The sequence below is a fragment of the Rattus norvegicus genome, chromosome 13 (assembly GCF_021556685.1).
Source record: "Rattus norvegicus strain SHRSP/BbbUtx chromosome 13, alternate assembly SHRSP_T2T, whole genome shotgun sequence".
NCBI classification, from domain to species: domain Eukaryota; kingdom Metazoa; phylum Chordata; class Mammalia; order Rodentia; family Muridae; genus Rattus; species Rattus norvegicus.
This window is the reverse complement of record NC_141546.1, coordinates 94,112,798-94,131,895: the sequence shown is the minus strand read 5'-3', so window position 1 is coordinate 94,131,895 and position 19,098 is coordinate 94,112,798. Positions and strand designations below refer to the sequence as shown.

At 41.9% G+C, this 19,098-nt stretch overlaps 1 protein-coding gene across 1 annotated transcript in view; it reads left to right on the top strand.

Annotated features, from left to right (window-relative positions):
* The first annotated feature begins 1,766 nt into the window (after positions 1 to 1,766).
* The window catches only part of Ahctf1 (AT hook containing transcription factor 1), a 54,454-nt gene continuing 37,122 nt past the window's right edge, over positions 1,767 to 19,098 (top strand). Inside the window, exons 1-10 of the mRNA NM_001271270.1 lie at positions 1,767 to 2,088; positions 5,640 to 5,767; positions 10,502 to 10,755; positions 12,353 to 12,533; positions 13,528 to 13,735; positions 15,368 to 15,484; positions 16,049 to 16,133; positions 17,200 to 17,350; positions 18,527 to 18,659; positions 18,751 to 18,932. Of these exons, the coding sequence (NP_001258199.1) occupies positions 5,647 to 5,767; positions 10,502 to 10,755; positions 12,353 to 12,533; positions 13,528 to 13,735; positions 15,368 to 15,484; positions 16,049 to 16,133; positions 17,200 to 17,350; positions 18,527 to 18,659; positions 18,751 to 18,932 (1,432 nt within the window). The 5' untranslated portion in view covers positions 1,767 to 2,088; positions 5,640 to 5,646. The remainder of the gene's footprint in view (positions 2,089 to 5,639; positions 5,768 to 10,501; positions 10,756 to 12,352; positions 12,534 to 13,527; positions 13,736 to 15,367; positions 15,485 to 16,048; positions 16,134 to 17,199; positions 17,351 to 18,526; positions 18,660 to 18,750; positions 18,933 to 19,098) is intronic.

Below are 19,098 nucleotides of genomic sequence, written 5' to 3'. Positions count from 1 at the left end.
GGCAGTCTTCACACAGCCCATTCACTACCCGCAAAACAGAACCAGACCCACACAGCAACTACTGTGAAATCGTCTTCCTCTTACAATTTACAATAATACCATGTGCAAACAAGTACCACGCCTTTACATCTCCTGTGAATAAAGAAAAAGCCCTAAAGATAAACACACCATATTTCTAAGCCTGCAGATAGCAGAGATAGGCTTTCCTGATTAAAGCAGCCCACTAATCGCTTCTCCTTCTCTCTTCCCCTTTCTCTCTGATTGATAGGGCTTCTCCATGTAGCCTTGGGACTGCTATGGAGAACAGGCTGATCTTGAACACTCAGAGATCCTTCTGATTCTGCCTGTGCTCTTTACCACCTTATAATCCTTTATTTACAACTCATTATTAAAGACACATTCTATTTTATTTGTTTGAAAATTCTTTGGTGCTGGGATTAGCTTCAAGGAGAGAAACTTCTGATGGTCTACAGAAGCAGGACCAAAGATGAGCCCCACATGATAGGAATCTAGGGATCTTGGTTGGATTTGTCTTCACTGCTAGTTAAAAGAATTAAAGGGTGGTCCACAATCAGGAGCCAGAGGCAAGAGGATCTCTGAGTTTGAGGCCATCCCCTTCTACTAGGAGAAGTTCCAAGATAGCTAGGGCTATCTTGAGAAACCATATCTAGAACAGAGAAACCATATCTAGAACAAACAGAAAGGAAAAAAAAATTTAAAGAAAAAAAAAAGCACAGCAGGCAGTAGCAGAATTAACAGCTAAGAAAGGCGTTTATTGGAGGGGGTCTAGGGAACATGCCTGCAGTAGACACACAGAGAGAAAGACCTTCTGCAAAGCGGAGAGGGGAGTCGGGAAGCTGAAAAACCCAGACTTCTTGAGGCCAGGGGGTTGTAAAACCTCTCTAGAATCTTCCTGGCCTACTTTAGGGTTAGTCAGTTTGAAGACAGAAAGGATGGTTGGTTGATTGGTCCACTACAGTTGTGTAACATGTTCTGATCAGGCTTTGAACTTATTGAACCAGTCCATCAGCAGGGGACATGCTGGTAGAAGGTAAAAGGTGACAGGTTTTTGTCTTAAGTCAGGAGGTTAAGGAAGAAGCTGGCCATCTAGGAAATTCGCCATGGCCCATCTTCCTATCTGTCTGTCTACTAAGGGAGTCTAACTCCTCGCCTCTCAATACTAACAAATCGAAAAGAAAACATAGGTTTGGCATAATGGAATCTACAGCTTCGTGCATGCCAAGCACATGTTCTGCCAGCAGAATACATACTTAGCCTCAGATATACGGCAAAAGATTAGGTTAGGCGACCTGAGCACGATGCTTTTGGGGAAAAAAAATGAAAGTAAGAGTTTCTCAGTAAGTCTGGGGTGCGCTCTTTTGCATGAAGAATTGGAGCACAGAACGGAAAATATGGAGGCAAGTGTAGCAGTCATAGAGGAGAGAATATCGCTTGGATGCCAGCGGGAACCGCCACCAGATTAGGCCGGACCGTAGCTCTGAGAAGCCGGCCACTCCCTACGCCACGCCCAGCGCGCAAAGCCCTTTGGGATTTGTAGTCTTTCGCCTCTCTACTCCTAGGAAGCGTAGAGACCCTGCTGTAAGTAAATTAATTTCTCTTTCCAGTGTGGTCTCCCTTTTCTCCCTTTCCGAAAGGCCTAGTAGGGAAAGTTTGAAATTTCCCGCGGAGTCGGCGCCGGAGGCCGGAACCCTCGCGAGAAGTCCGAGCCCCGCAGCGCGATCTGCGCTCCGCTCCCCGCCCTGGCCGCGATCCTTCCCTCGGCGGAGAGGTTGTGTGTGTGGGGTTCGGGCAGTGCGCCCGGGGTACTGCGCAGAGCGCGGCCCGAGTGGTGCCAGCCCAGTAAATCGAGTCGCCAGCGGGGAGGACGCGGCGCGGGCGGCGGGACGAGTTCGAAGCCGGGATTGGGCGAAGGCGCTGCCAGGGCCTGAGGGGCCGGCGAGAGGCTGAGCGAGACGCGGCTTTCGCAGGCGGGGGCGCGCGCCCGGCTGTGTCTCCCGGGAGATGCTGTGACGGTCTGCACGGAAGCAGCTACGCCGCGGCCCTCGGCGGCCTGGCCCGCGGGCTCAGGTAGGGTGGGGAGCCACAGGCCCGCGCGCCGAAGGCGGGGCGGCGAGGCCCGGGCCTAGGCCGGCCGCACCGCCTCGCGGGGAAGCGGCGTCCGCGAGCCGCGACCGGTGCGGCTCGTTCCAGCGCTCGGGCGTTAGTTACATAACCTTGGCGGTAGGTGCCGGCACATGGCCGCAGAGTGGAGTCTCCGGGCTAGTCTCCCGCGCCCGTGGGCGGGATCTTCGCCATCCGGGACGAGCCTAACTCGAGACCCCGAGCCGTCACGGTGTAGTGGGGCGATGGAAACCTTTGTGGGGCGTTCCCCGCGGACAACTGCAGGCGCTCCAAGTTTTTCCTGCGTTGGCGTGTGCTCCACATGGTCCTGTGCTGGGCTCGGGTGAGTCCTGGGCAGGGAAAAAAGTTTTACTTGCGATGCGGGCCACAGGACTGAATGGATCTGGTACAGGACAGCTAAGATAACTATGTCAAGAGCTCATCTGCGAGCTGTAGGGCCGATCACTTTTGCCTTTGGTTGACTTTTGGAGAGTCGGTTATATCTGCTTTTTGAATTGATAGGTACACACGGTCCGTTTGAGACAGGTGGTTTTTGTTGACTTTGTGGAACCTTTCTCTTTGGTACAGTGAAGGATCGCATTCAGGTCCTCACACATGCCAGGCAAGCGCTCCGCCAATGAGTTGTGTCCCCAGCATGGGATCGTTTGATTTTCGGTTCCTAAAGCAAACGGCAACCATTCTAGAGGTGTGTTGTTATAGGAAAATGAGCGTTGTTATTTTTGTTTATTTTTGATGTCAGTGATCGAAGCTACCACCTCGTGCGGATTTAGCTCGCGCTCCACTGAGCTCTAACCAAATCGCTGGGTTTTGGTGCTTTTTTTTTTTCTTAATAGACAGTTGAAGACATTTTTTAAAGAGCGTGGGTTCTTTAGAAGAAAATATAATTTGGTTCTTGATATACTAAAGAATCCGTGGGCTTCAAGAACTGTCTTTAACTGTCAGCCTCCCGTAAGACAGTTGTTGGGGGTGAGTTTACTTATTTCAGACAGTGATGTCTAGAGCTATGGGAAGACTATATTCTGTGATTTAGTTTATAGTTTTATGGTTCTGGGGATTGAATCTATGGCCTCTCGTATTAGACGCGGGAACTACTTCTGAGCTACTCTCTTTACTCTTGAGAGACAATTACCACTTTGTAGCCAGGCGGTCCTTGAATTTTTCTCTGTCCTTGCCTCAGCCCAGGGAATAGCTGGGATTACAGGCGGGAACCACGCAGTAATTTAGTAGTAAAATGTTACCGCTTTCTAAGGCAACCTAATTATTTTGTAGACATTTGAAGTTGGAACATAGATCTCCTCTAAGCAAATAAAACATAGCCTTTTTAGATCCTAACTTTATAAATCCAAGAATGAAGTATCCCTTCTCTAGGTTAGCTTGAAAGGTCTCTGTAGCGAGTCTATTCTATCCAACCTTATCTCAGATTTTCTTTTTCAGCCACACAGAGTAAGAGAAGCCCTGGGCTCATTTTCTTGTAAAGATTTTTAATGTTTTGAGGCTCATTTTTTGAGGCATGCCAGTCTTAACTTTTTAAATTCTCTTATTTCAAATCCTGCCTCTAACTACCACGTATTTTTTTTTTCAAGGCAGCCTACACAGTACTGGAACTCACGCTGTAGACCAGGCTTGAATAGTTCTGCCTGCTTCTGCCTAGGGCTGGGCACCACCACAGCCCTGCTCATACTTTATTCTTAGGATTTCACAGTGTATGTATCTCTATTGTAGCATTTATTCCTGTGTCTGATACTGTGATTATGAATGCCTTCTTCTAGAACGTAATCTGGAGGTCAGAATGTAGATCTTCCCTGTCCTTTGTGGCCCAGCTTTCCCAGCACAGTGTTTTAAAAGCACCGGGAACAGTGGTGCGTGCCTATAATCGTAGTAGGTGGCAAATAGTGAGAGAACAGGAGTTCAGAAATCCTGTCTGAAAACCAAAACTCCACAAAAAGTAACGCAGTGGGTGGTTGTTTGGATTAAAAACTCTGCCCACTTGGTTTTAGACCAGATACTTATTTAATATCTAGGTTTAGAATTTTGTTTTTAGTCAGTAGAATTCAGTTACTTTGGGAATGTGTATTTCACTTCAAAAGCTGGTGTATGGGATTTTGTTTTAAGTTTCTTAGCCTTATACATTTTGCTCTTCATATCAAATAGTGATAACTTAAAATAACAAGGGAAGCGGAATATTGAGGGATTTTAAAGCTATATCTTAAAATTTATTGTGGCAGTATGTAATGGTATAAACCTTTAGTCCTAGCACTCAAAAATCAGAGGTAGGGGGATGTCTGAGAGTTTGAGGTCAGTTTGTTCTACATAGAAAAGCTTGTCTTTTTCTAATTGCAAATTATTAGTTCAGGTTGGATTTCACTCTAGCCTGCCTAGTCTTTTCCCCTGTTTTTCTATTCCCAGTCTTTTCCTGTTTTTGTAATTGATGAATCTTGACTGAATCTTCTAGTGTATATTACCCCTGGACCTTAAACTTAGTTTTGCCACCTTTCAGGTGGACACTGAGGTGGTTCCTGAAAGCCACAGATTTAATGGCCTTGTGTAGTAACAATTCTGACAGTATAGGCTTGCATTAGGCTCTGATGTAGAGCTGGGCTTTATTTTTAGCTAGGGTCTTGCTGCACATCACTGGCTGGTCTAGATCTTACTATGTGGACCAAATTGGCATGGAAGTTATGGGGAAGTTACGGCTAGCTTCCTCATTTTGTCTCCATGTCTAGCTTGAGGAGTCTGCCTCTTTGGAACTCAGAGTATATTAAACAAGATGGGGTCACAAGGACTAGATTTGAGAGTTAATATTTAAGACCAGAACCAGCTTGTCTCACAGAATTCTTATTGTCCTTCTTCTCCTCCCCTGTCCTCTCCACTTTTTATCTTGATCTTTCAGAAAGATGCTTTTATATTTAACCAGAATTTTTGGTCTTATTGTATGTGTATGGGTGGTTGTGTGTGTGTATGTATGTGAACCACATGCAGACGGTGTGCCTGGTGCCTGTGGAGATCAGAAGGTATTGAATTCCCGGGAACTGGAGTTATGTTGGTGGTTGTGAGCCACCATGTGGTTGCTGGGAATTGAACTCAGGACCTCTGGAAGAGCAGTCAGTGCTCTTAACTGCTGAGCCATCTCTCCAGCCCCAAGAGGTAACTCTTAATGTGGACATTCCCTGTGTTTGCCTGTCTGTCTGCTGTTGCTCTCTGAAGGTTGGGTAGTGAGGTGAGTAACATGGAAGCAGTTTTCACAGACTGTGGGGATAAAGGACATCCTCAGGAGGCTTCATGGATGCTTTCTAAGGCTGCTTGAAAGAAACATTTTCTTAGCAAACCAAGGTTTATAAGCGAGACTACATTGGGCCTTATATGTATACTTACTGTTCTTTATTTACTTCTGTATGTGGCTGGCTTTCCCTCACATTCATCTCTACTAGAAATAGTGAAGTGTATTGTAAAATAGAACAAATAATCATAGCTATTCTATTTTTTAAAAATACTTACAGTGGAAGCATGCAAGACTTGACAGCTCAAGTGACTAGTGATCTCCTGCAGTTCCCAGAAGTGACTATTGAAGCTCTTGGAGAAGATGAAATAACGTTAGAATCTGTGCTTCGTGGGAAATTTGCTGCCGGTAAGTAACATCGCTGAAGACTCACTAATTTGGGACTGGAGCTGAGTGGTAAAAAACTTGCTGCCAGGCCCTGTCTACAGTCCTAGGTTTAGCTTAATTGCACTACACATAGATATGCATGCACATGCATGGATGCAGGGGGAGCTTAGCAGTTCAGAGTACTTGCTGCTTAATCATGAAGAGTGGAGCTGGGATGTTCAACCATTCACAAACCTATAATTTCAAGAGATCTAACACCCTCTTCTGGCCTCCACAGGCAATCTCATATCCTCATAGACATAAACACACCCACACTTAGGTAAAATAAAATTTTTTTTAAATTACCAATTTATTAATTTATTAATTACCAAGTTTCTATTAATTTGTTTTATATATATACATATTTCTTAAAAAAAAAGAAAGCCCAACCTAGGCAGAATATACTTATGCAGTACCTTTAACTACAAATATAAAACTATGTCCTGGAACACATCAGTCAATTTATGGGACAGTGGATTCTAATGGTTTTTCTTATTAAAACTCATAAGGTGTGGGGAGATAAGATGACTCAGTGTTTACTGTAAGCACGAGAACCTGAGTTCCAGATCTGCAGCGGGTACGGAAAAGAGGGCATAGGGGTTCATTCCTCACCCAAGCATTTCTGGGAAGGAACTAGGTTTGAAAGGCCTTACTCCCTTGCTAGTATAGTCAAAATGGGGAAAGACAGTCATAACAATAAGGTGGAGGAGAGCCATAAGATACCCAAAGTTAACCTCTGGCCTCACATGAACAATTGTACGACACATCTACCTATATACCTATAACCCCAGCACTGTGTGTGGTGGGGACAAAAAGGGACACTGGGGCTTGCTTGTCTGTTGTCCTAGTTGCAAGTTCATTCCAAGTTCAGTGGAAGACTTTGTTTCTAGGGAGTGAAGCAAGACACCCAGTACTTTCCTTTGACCTGTACACTCATTGGTACATGCATATGCCCATACCTACACACTGAGGAGCCCTCATTTTCTAATCTGGGAAGAAGTTAATAGTTCTAAAAACATTTCCCTGCAAGAAGTTAGAATGGTTTTAAATTAATTTTAGTTGATATATAAGGTTATGTAAACTAAGCTGGCATGCTAATATTACATAGGGTAGAAGGTGATAAACAGGGCAGTGTGCTTCCTTGGGCCAGCTAGTAGAAGCCAAAGGACGCTTTTAATTCAAAATTGTTAGGACATAGTAAATATAAATACCAGGAGTCTACCTGCAGCTGGCCTTTGAGGGGCAAGGAATGATGGATTCTTAACATAGGCACATTTTGTTCTCTTTGTGAGAGAAGAAAAAGTGGCAAAAGAAGCAAAAAATGGGCTGCACACCCAAAACCAGAAGGGGTATGTCTGCAGCTTAACAATGAAGAGCCGGTGTGTCCAAGTGTACTGGGTGCGTGCATTCTGATGGACAAAGGATACTAGATTCATATTGGAAGATAGTTGGCCATTTACCAGGGCTCTCCAAAGCTTCCACTGAGAAGAATTATATACATGTACTTGTTTAGGTTTTTTGGGAGGAGCAGGGCAGGGGGGTGTCTATGAGGTCAGAGGGCAACCTGTCACAGTGGACCTGTCCTCTGAAATGTGGATCCTAGGGATTGAATTCATCAGGTCTTTGAACACTGAACCATCTTACCAGCCTGAAAAAAAAATGTTGTCATTGTTGTTGGAGTTTTTGTGTGTATATGTGTGGTTTTGTTTGTTTGTTTTTGAGACAGGGTTTCTCTGTGTAGGCTTAGCTGTCCTGGAACTCATTCTGTAGACCCGGCTGGCTTAGAACTCAGAGATCACCTGCCTCTGCCTCCTAAGTGCTGGGATTGAAGGTGTGCACCTTCACTGCTGGGTCAGCCTGGAAACCATTCATTCATTCATTCATTCATTCATTCATTCATTGAAAACAGGGGTTCTCTGTTTAACCCTTGCTGTTCTTGAACTCACTCTGTAGACCAGGCTGGCCTTGAACTCAAAGATCCACCTGCCTGGCCTTCCGAGAACTGGTAGTAAAGGCTTATGCCACTACTACCTGGCTGAAAATAGTTTTTAAAAGGGCATTTTCTATGACGTCCAAAATATTGAAGCTATATGTACTACGGGATGCTTAATTACACACAGTAAGTAGTCATAATGTAAATATGAAATCTTAATCTGGCTTATAAATTTGTAAGATGTTTTAAATTCTCAAAATATATTTGTGGAGGCTTGTTTTTCTTTTGAATTTTTTATAAAGATTTATGCTTGTGTTTTGCCTGCATTTTTACATGTGTACCATATGAATACAGTGCCCGCAGAAGTCAGAAGAGGGCATCAGATGTCCTAGAACAAGAGTTATAAATGATAGGTGGGTGCTGAACCCAGGTCATCACAAAGAGTGAGTGCTCAAAAACCATTGAGCCATCCCTCCAATCTTGGTTTTCCCTTTTTCAACAAATCTTGGCCTTAGGTGTTTCGTTTGCTTGCTTGTAGCACACGTCTAGAGTATCTAGCTTTTTTCCTCTAGGGAGTACTTTAGGTCCCAGTCAACTTTGGATGATTGCTTTCTTGTCATCTTGATCACTTTTCCAAACAGGTAGGAATCTATCACTGCAGTGGGTCCTCTGTGTGCTTCTTGTTATGTTTGTGCTGCTAGAGAAGAGACTGCCTAAGTGAAGGCCTTGGGACTGCAGGTGTGTAAGGTTGTTCTCGTGAGTCCCACAGAACACAGGTCCACTATTGGTCCTGGCTAATGGAATAGCATTGAATCTTTCTCTACCTATGGAAGTGAACAAAAGGAATCTTACCGAATAAGACCTTAATATATAGCTTTTGTCTGCAAATGTTAATACAACATCTTCTTTTACCTTTTTCTTTTTGTTATTTTTTGAGACTAAGTCTCACTATAGCTCTGTTTGTCCTGGGACTCACCACATACACCAGGCAGGGCTTGAAGTCTGAGATTTGAATGCCTCTGCCTTCTGAGTACTGGGACTAAAGATGTATGTTACCACGCCTGGCTACAGATAATATCTTTCATCTACCTTTTTATAGTGCTATTGTCTTGAATTAAAAATAGTAGTGGTGCTTACTTTGTTAGGCACCATGACAGCCTTTTATTGCAGAAGGTAGAAAACTTTTCTAAGTAGTAGCTACACAGAAAACTTTATGTAGCTGAGAATAAAAAGGTTAATGTTATCCTGGCACAAAGAATAAACCACAGAAAGGAGCTTTAAGGTTTGGCATTCTATGCCTCCACTGTATCGTGTCACACTATTTTCATAAACAGTATATATCCTCCAACGATGAACTATTGTATTTAGCCATCAATCTAGATTAATGACTTTTGTGTGAGGCTTTTCCTGGGGAAACAGAACTTAGCTGCTTAACCTAGATACAGAGCCCACAGGAGACCAAAGTAAAAATTACATCAAGTCCAGCTTGACAAACCAGTGAGTTTATTGGAATTACTTAGAGGAGTATGAGTGAGGGATGCTACAGGAAACGGGGTGATGCAAAGGCAGCTACATCATTGGAAAGCCACCCCCAACATGGATGGTAATTCAAGAAAGTTGCCTCCCTGGAGTTTTCAGTACATTTTGCAGGTAGAGACTTGGTTGTCAGTTCTGGCAGAGTCTCCTCCCAGCAGGAGGGGGACCCCATGACTCTTGCAAGTTTAAGCTTCCCCAACTGAGTACACTTGTTTACTTTCAGAGCATCTCGAATCTCTCCTCTCCTGCGGGTAGGGTTTTCATTAGAAGAAAATTATTACACAATAATGGTTGTCTCCATGGTAGTAGTAAAATCACCTTCATTCATCTAGTTGCTCTGAGAAAATGTAGAATCAGGTTTGAGTTTTGTTCTTCCTTGAGACAGAGTCTTACTATCTAATTCTTTTCTTATGTCTCTTAAATGCTGGGATTACAAGCATGCACAATTACATCCAGTTTAGGGTCTGTGCTTAACTTTTTTCTATTCTTCATATCCACTCATCAATAAGCAAATCATTGTAAGAGGAAACTAATCAATCCATTCTTTTCCCAGAGACCGACTGGTCTATCATTTCACCATCTCTACCCTGCCCTCTTGTCCTTTTTGTTTGTTTTATTTGTTTGGTTTTGTTTAGTGTCTGGATAACATTTAACGATTTAGATTGTTTGTTATGTACCTGCCTTGTCCTATCCAGTGACTTTAAATTTAAAGACAGAAGAATACAGTTTGATCAGGATTAGGAAACGAAGAAGGAATCCTGATACTTCCCGTTGTTAAACATCTTTTAAGCTTGTGACTGCTAACACCTCGACAGTTTATGTTTTGTATCTCTTGCTGCCACTGAAGTGTTCGGATATCCAGGGTGTCCCACAACACCTCTCTTGGGATCTGCTTGTATATACTTCTGTTAACCGAACTGTCATTTTAGACAAGTTAAGCTGCATTAAGCTTTAGGCCACTTTATGTCCAACTGAGCCGTGATGAGGGGTACATTTATGAAATTGGGAACCAGTGTGCTCTCTCTACTGCATGGTTTTACTGCTGTGGTGGCTTTTTTATTTTTTATTTAAATTTATTTCGAGTTACACTGTGCTCTATAAATACTTTGTTTTCAATTAAGGAGGGATTTACAATAGGTTGAGTAATAAAGTAAATGTTCGTATATAGAAGAGTAACTACTATGTTTGTTGCGTTGTGATGGTATTATAATAAACAGTGTTTTTGTTTCTTTATTTTGCCTCCATAGGGAAAAATGGATTGGCTTGCTTAGCTTGTGGTCCACAACTTGAAGTCGTAAACTCCCTAACAGGAGAGCGGCTGTCTGCATATAGATTCAGTGGAGTAAATGAACAGCCTCCTGTAGTTCTTGCAGTGAAAGAATTCTCTTGGCATAAGAGAACTGGATTGCTAATAGGATTAGAAGAAGCAGATGGGAGTGTTCTTTGCCTTTATGACCTTGGTATATCCAGAGTGGTCAAAGCAGTTGTTCTTCCTGGAAGGGTATGTACTATTTAAGATACCTTGATAGTTTTGCTGTTCAAGCTGAAAGCTCACAAGATGTGCTTACCTTAAAAACTCATTGAATTGTATATTAACAATGTATTTTCATGTCATTATCACCTTCCATATAAAGTTCAAAAATTTTGTGCGTGTGTGCGTGCGTGCGTGCGTGCGTGCATCATGTGCTCATGTGGTGGTCAGAGGGTAACTTGTGGGACTGAGACTTTCTTTTACCTTTACTTGGGTTCTAGCATCAAATTTAGGTTGTCAGGCTTGCATCATTGTGTACCAAGTGGCTTTACTGTCTGAGCCGTTTTTACTGGCCCCTTCAAGTTTAAGATGACCAGGCACAGTGGTACATCATTTAATTCTGCACTCAGGAGACAGAGACAGGTGGGCCTCTTGTGTTGAAGGCAGGCCCCATCTCCTATGTATATATTAAGTTCCAGGTAAGTCAGGGCTACACAGTGAGGCCTTAAGTTAAAAGAGAACCCAAAAAACATTATAACTCATTCAGACAGTCGATACCCATCTCTTAAAAATATATGAAAATTTAATGTTGTTTGCTTTGCCTGAGTGTGTCTATGTGCTGTGTAAGCAGTACCCACCGCGGCTAGAAGAGGGCGTTGTGTCTGCTGGAACTGGAGTTAAAGATGGTTGTTAGCCATCATATGGGTGCTGGGAATTGAGCACTACACCTCTGGAAGAGCAGCTGAGCCATTCTCCAGCCCTGGTTTTACCCACTTTGATAAAATACAAAAGACATCTTGTCTGGGTTTGTGTGCACTGCCTTTTTTGCTGTTAGATAATTTGGAAAATGTCTGAGTCACTCTCCTATTGCTATGAAGGGACACTGTGACCAAGGCAAGCCTTTGAAGACATTTAACTGGGGCTGGCTTACAGTCTCAGAGGCTTAATTCATTATCATCATGGCCAGGAGCATAGCAGCAGCCAGTATGGTGGAGTAGCTGAGCTTATCCTGATCCCCAGGCAGAGAGACTGAACCTGAGCCTGTCGAGTGCTTTTGAAATCTCAGTGCCACGCCCACTCCAACAGGGACCCTGACTCCTAATCCATCTAATCCATTCTACTGTGTGGTGACTAAGCATTCAAATGGGGGAGGAGGGGACATAAACTAAAATTTCCTGAAATGATTAGTTTACTCTTCTTACACTGGATAATTCTGAAGTGGCTGCTTATGAGCTTAAAGTAAAACAGTACTGTTTGAGTTGTATGCTTAAGAATTTTATGATTTTAAGTTTGTGTTTCAAGCTTCAGTCTATTTTGTCTTTAAACAGATAATTGTATATAATTCAGTAAAAAAGATTCTATAAGCATAAAATGAGCCAGCTAGCAAATGATTAGCATAGACTACTAAGCTGTCAATAAACTGGTTAATTTTCATTTTTATTATGTTGGATAATAGCATAATTTTGTAGTATATTTGACAGTTTCACTGTTTACTTAGGTTTCTAAGTGTCATGCAGATTATGGTTCTGTGTAATATTTAAGACTGTTCAAGTGACTAACCTGCCCTAATATCGAATCCTATTTGTCGTACAATTGGTTTAGCCTCTACTTACATTCTGGATCCTAGGTAACAGCTATCGAGCCTATAATTAACCATGGAGGAGCCAGTGCAAGTACCCAGCACTTACACCCAAGCCTTCGATGGCTTTTTGGTGTGGCAGCTGTGGTAACTGATGTTGGACAGATCCTTCTTATTGATCTCTGTTTGGATGACTTGTCATGCAGTCAAAATGAAGTAGAGGCATCAGGTAATTCATTTATTTGTTACTAGGAAACAAAAATTGAGCGTTTCAGTGTTGTGGTGTAATAGAATTTTTGGCTTTTCCAGATAGTGTTTCTCTGTGTGGCCCTAGCTGTCCTGGAACTTGCTCTGTAGACAGTGCTGGCTTTAAACTCAAACATCTGGATTGTTTTTTTTATTTCTTTTCTTTTCTTTTCTTTTCTTTTCTTTTTTTTTTCTTTTTTTCGGAGCTGGGGACCGAACCCAGGGCCTTGCGCTTGCTAGGCAAGTGCTCTACCACTGAGCTAAATCCCCAACCCCTGGATTGTTTTTTAAATGGCCAATATTTTCATATACAAATGTTTTTTATTATGTATACTTGGACATCTTTGTTAAGTCACTTTATTTTATTGGTGTGTTGATAAGGTAAAGTAAACCTTGAAAAAATGAGGCCTGGGTGGCAGAAGCAGCAGGATTAGAGTTCAGGGTAACATGATGGGGTCTGTATAGCCCAGGCCAGCTCTGCCTATTTAATGAGACTCTTTCTCAAGAAAAATGAAAAGAAAGAATGGTAACAGTGTAATGATTTGTTTCCATGTAAACGTGTTTATTTATTCCTATGTGTATGAGTTTTCCTGGTGCTGTGGAGATCTGAAGATGATGCTGGGCACTCTGGGAACTGGAGTTGTGCACACGTGTAGAGGCCAGGGAACAGTTTTGTGGATTCTGTTCTCTTCATCTTGTCTTTATTTTAAAATCTTATATTTTATGTGCATGTATATGTGTGTATGAAGGGACATGTCTGTCATGGTGTACATGTGAAGGTCAGAGGACAACTTGCAGGAAGAGATGGTTCTCTCTTTCTACCATGTGGGTCCCAGGCATTGGACTCCGTCATTAGCCTTAGTCTTATCAAGTGAGCCATCTTGACAGTCTCCAGTACATACCTTTCCATGGAATGTAGGAATTGAATTCTGACGGTCCTTACTTAGTTTCTTAATTTTACTTGCCTTTTGTTTTAGATCTTGAAGTTATCACTGGTATTCCAGCTGAAGTACCACACATCAGAGAGAGTGTGATGAGAGAGGGGCGCCACCTGTGTTTCCAGTTAGTTAGCCCATCGGGAGTAGCCATTTCTACCCTCAGTTACATTAACAGGACAAATCAGCTTGCTGTCGGTTTTGCTGACGGCTACTTGGCACTTTGGAACATGAAAAGCATGAAAAGAGAGTAAGTATAGTTTTTTTCTCTTAGCTGTTGACTAATCATTTCTCTTAAAATATATCAATTATTTGAAAATTAGTATAGGGACAATGACAGTTTGAGTAATTTATTGAGTTGTCATAGTTTGATAAGGAGATTATATAGCACGTGAATTTTAGGTTGGTTCTTTCAGAGTTTATAAAGCATCTGAGTAGAGGGTCAAGGTTGGAGGCTGACATGGACAGCAAAGCAAGGTCCATGCATCTCTGGGCTTTACAGAGAGGAAAGAGGAAGGGGGAGGGGCGTTACAGTCATTGCGATGACCCATTTGCTGATCAAGTATGACTGGATAAACTGCATATGTTTATACTATGAGTTCTTTGAGAACTCTGCTGCCTCTAATCTAGTAAAAGCAACAGTAAGTGTTCTTGTTTTCTTTTTTTTTAACCAATTACTGAATACTTGGTAAATTTTTTTGTGCTGTCAAAAATTTTCCTTAAATATCATATAATTGAAACTTGTATGTATGGAAGTGAAGCAGCATGTAATATTGGGAAAGGCAGCAAATTAAACACCAGGTTTTAGTTTTTAGTTAGGAGATATGCCAATGCTTATTTGACATTTTAAGTTTTCAGTTTCTGTCTACTTTATCTTCCCCACCCCCAGGTATATCGGCATGCTTTCTTGGGTATTTTGTCTTTTTTACGGCTGTTCTTCTCTGCTTTGTTCCATTGTTTTGAATTGCTGCTAATACAGCATCTCTGAAACTGTTACCTGCACAGCATCGTTTCCTCTAACATTTAGTTTGGGGCTTATTCTTTTAAGGTTGATTATGAAAACCCTTTAGTTTCTTATTCACTGCCTTTTTTTGTCCCTGATTTTTTGTTGTGTGGGGTGCTGAGGTTGGGTGGGGTGTGTATGTGTGGGGTGCTGAGGTTGGGTAGGGTGTGTATGTGTGGGGCGCTGAGGTTGGGTGGGGTGTATGTGCATATGTGGTTAGGATGACTTGGAGGGAGGGATTTCTTCTCTCCTTATACCATGTAGATCCTAGAGATCAAATTCAGGCCACCGGGCTTGGTAGCACATGATTTACAGGCTGAGCCGTCTCACAGACCCTCATCTATTGTAGGAAATTGACTTTAAACCCAAGGGGTAATAGCTGGGCAAAAAAGTGCCATCATGGAGAGATGGAGGGGGAGGAGCTTCAGGCCAGATTCAGCTACACAGCAAACCTGAGAGCAGCCTGGGTGACATGAGACTCTCTGAAAGAGCAAACGACATCAGTGATGACAAAATTCCCACATGGTTGAGTTGGAATGTTATGGGGGTTTCTCTGTCTCTTAGGGCACTCTTTGAGGAACAGGATATGAGAAATGACCCCATATAGAGTGCATTGGTGTGACTCTTAAAAGCTAGTTATCACATTAGTGTACACATATGATTTAGCAGTTGTCATCCCTGTTCTGCCTGGGAGTAATAGCTAGTATGATATGTCTTTACCCTGCCTTGTGTGTGTTTCAAGGTAAGACAACTTAGCAGTTTCCCCCAGAATACTGAATTTAGGGAACTATATATATAAAGTTTCCCCTTAACCCAGATTTCTACACGAGGTACCTTTTACATTTGAAAATAAGCAGTGCATTATTTTGTTTGGTTTAGATACTATACACAATTGGAAGGTGGAAGGGTTCCTGTCTATGCAGTTGTTTTTCAAGAGCCTGAGAATGATCCTCGTAACTGCTGTTATTTATGGGCTGTGCAATCCACACAAGAGAGGTCAGTATGCCTGTGGTTCTAAGAGTTCATCTCGTAAGGCTGAGGATATGTAGTAAAGTAGTCAAACTGCAACAGTTGTTTCTTTTGAAATGTTTGAATTACATATATTAACCACTGCTAGATACTTTGGTGGTCTACACCTTGTGCTGTGGGTACATGCATTGTATGTGATTCATTTGGTACCTCTACTTCATATCTGTGTTGTACAGTCCTGTTCTTGTGGAGGGCACGTCTCCACAGATGCTCTCCGTGGTTGCCGTGGGATGATTGCAGTCATGCTACTCTTGGCCAGGACTTAGTGCAAAGGAAAGTAGGAAACACAGTTGATATTTTTAGGTAGCTATATATATAACTAAAATATACTTATTGAAGAGGAATGTCTGAGAAAGAATATTGAGTTAAAAATTGTAGACTATACCACATACTGCATTAATTACATTTTATACAAACAAGAAAATACAGCTGCAGTTTGCTCTATGCGTTCAGTGTGTTCTGTAAGAAGAGTTGGGAGGATAAGCTGTAAGCGCATGTTTCAGTGTCTCCAGTTCATTTCTCTCTCTTCAGTGAAGGGGATGTTGTGAGTTTGCATCTGCTTCAGCTGGCTTTTGGTGATAGAAAATGTTTGGCATCAGGGCAGATCTTATATGAGGTAAGTGGATCTCAGACTGTTATCCTTTGTCCTACTTGGTGTTCTTTTATTGTACTGTTACTCTTCCGTTCAAGTCACTATGCATGCGTTTGTGATTAGTGGGAGGAGCAATAGGTGAGTGGCATGAGTATTCTCATGGCTTCCACCTGGTTTGCTGTTGTAGCGCTCTTCACATTTTCTAGGTGTTTCCCATAGCAGAGAAGCTGGGCTGGATTCAAGTCTGTCACCTAGTGGCCATACCCAGGAGAGATGCTCCTGACTGTTCTGACACACCAAGCACTTCAGGGTGTGGGCATCAAAATGCTCAGATTGCATATTTTTCTGATTTTCCAACATTAAAAAAGAGGAGCGTTATTAACAGCTACATGTTCTCAACTCCAGACCAGGCTTTCAGAACTTCATGTTTAGATATCTGGATAAATCTTAGGAAATCTTTGAATTCTAATGATTACAATTTTTTTCCGCGAAACATCTCAGCCTTTTATTAGCTCTTAAAGGAATCTGGTTTAGTGGCACATGACTTTTAATCCCAGCACCTGGCAAAGGCAGGCACACTCCAAGAGCTGGAGGCCAGGCCAGCCTTGTCCACATGATGAGTTCCTAGACAGTCAAAGCTACACAATGAGACCCTGACTTAAACGGGGGGAGTAGGTAAAAACTATTTTTGTTTATTGAGCAAAAGATTCTCTTTTGATTAAGAGTTAATATTCAGTCTTTTGAGACAAGGCAAGTTCTAGGACAGTCAGATCTGTAGGGCAGCTTTGTTTCAAGAAAACTTAAAAACAAAACTATTTTTAAGAATTTACATGAGAATGCAGAAATAGATTTGCTGGCCTCTAGGGCATTCCAGTTTATTCTCCAGCTACTAATGTATGAATGCTCCCATGTTTTAGAAAACTTTTACAACAGTTGTTATTTGTGAGAATGTAAGTCTAGCTTGGCGTATACATTTATGGTTGTATATATAGTTTTATAACCTTGGGAGTGAAAGCATTTATGTGGGAAATATTTCATTTTAGAACACTCTTAGAGTAGTGTTAAAGTTTCTGTGTAATTTATGTTGCAGGGATTAGAATACTGCGAAGAAAGATATACACTGGATCTATCAGGTGGCATGTTCCCCTTAAGGGGACAGACTAGCAATACCAAATTGTTGGGCTGCCAGAGTATAGAGCGATTTCCGTCTCATGGTGACAGAGAAGAAAGCATGAGAGAAGGTTGGTTAAAAGTGCTCTTAACTACTTTGTATGATGGCTAAGATTTATGACAGGTTTCTAGAACTAATATTTCTGACAGTTGAAAATTAAGATCCTGCATGTCATTTATTCAGACTTTTAGGTCTTGGTGCTCTCTGGATTACTGTACAGAACTGAAGAACTGATTGCATCAGCTAATGAAAGACCCCGTGTTTGAATCAAATTCAACACAAAGATGGTCTCCATTTTAATTAGTGTAATTTGTCTTTGGATGTTTTTCTCTTTTGTGTTTTTTGTTCTTTTTTTTTTCTTGAACCATGCTGTGTTCCCCAAGCCCTGCTCCATATTTTTTTCTTTCTTTTTTTCTTTTAGTATTCCTTTCAGAGTAAAAATCCCAGGGATAGATAAGTTCAGCATTGATTTGTTTTCCGTTCCTTTCTCTAGTCGTAGCCTTTGATAGTTTTGCATTTCTGAGTCCTGCTTCTTCTATAGATGAAATGATAATCTAAGCTTTTTATAAGGCTTAAAGGAGGATGGCAGAGATTCTTTTTTTTTTTTTTTTTTTTTTTTCTGGGGCTGGAGACCGAACCCAGGACCTTGCGCTTCCTAGGTAAGCGCTCTACCACTGAGCCAAATCCCCAACCCCGAGAGATTCTTTTAGTAAGTTCATTTATCCCAGAGATGCCGGGTCATAGTTCCCACTTTAAAAATCTGTGGTTCTGTTTTCACATCTAGAACTTAGCATGCCAACTTCCTTTTTTACTCTTTACACTGCCATGGTCTAGGTATTTGTATTTGCTTCACCTTCACCATGTGGCTAGATCTGCCCTTCTCAGCTCAGTTCCTCTAAAGAATTACACCGCAGCTCTTTAAGGATTCCATTGTAGGTATTAGAGTAACTGCTGGTGCTAGCTGTCTGCTCTCTTTGGGGGAATATTTGTTGAAATCGCTTTGTAGTCTGTTGTCTCAAAGATCTAGAGTATTAACTGGAAACCAACAAAGATGGAGCCTTCTGATGAGAACTTCCTGGTGTCTAGAGAGGAATGGCGGGGTCTAAATGAGACTCGAGTGACAGAGATGGTGTTCATAAGTCTCCTGAAATGAGTAAATGCTACTGTCATTTTGTTGTGGCTATGTTTAGGTTCTCATTATGTTTCTGAAAAATAGCTGGGTTTGTTTTGTTTTTCTTTCTTGCAGCTCTGTCCCCTGACACTAGCGTTTCTGTCTTTACCTGGCAAGTGAACATATATGGACAGGGAGAGCCTTCTGTGTATTTAGGGCTTTTTGACATAAATCGGTGGTATCATGCACAAATGCCTGATTCTTTAAGGTATGAGTACTATGTTTTCTCGCCCTCGTCTCCCACAGATACTGTCATGTGTAGCTGAGAGTGTCTCAATGCTTTAAACCTTTCCTTTCAGGTCTGGGGAATCTCTGCATAATTGCTCTTACTTCGCATTGTGGTCATTGGAGTCGGTTGTGAGTAGGACTTCTCCACATCACATCCTGGACATACTCGTACACGAGAGAAGTTTAAGTCGAGGGGTTCCTCCCTCCTATCCACCTCCAGAACAGTTTTTTAACCCAAGTACTTTTAACTTTGGTATGTATTTTCATAAATTTTTGAGAAAATAATGTGTAAGTGTAGTATGTCAGTTGTGTTTATTCGTGGTATCATCTGTTCATATCTCACACTGCTTATAACTTACGCAGCTTCTCGATACACATTTGTATGTCCACAAGAAATGCAGTATGTTTATAAATTATAT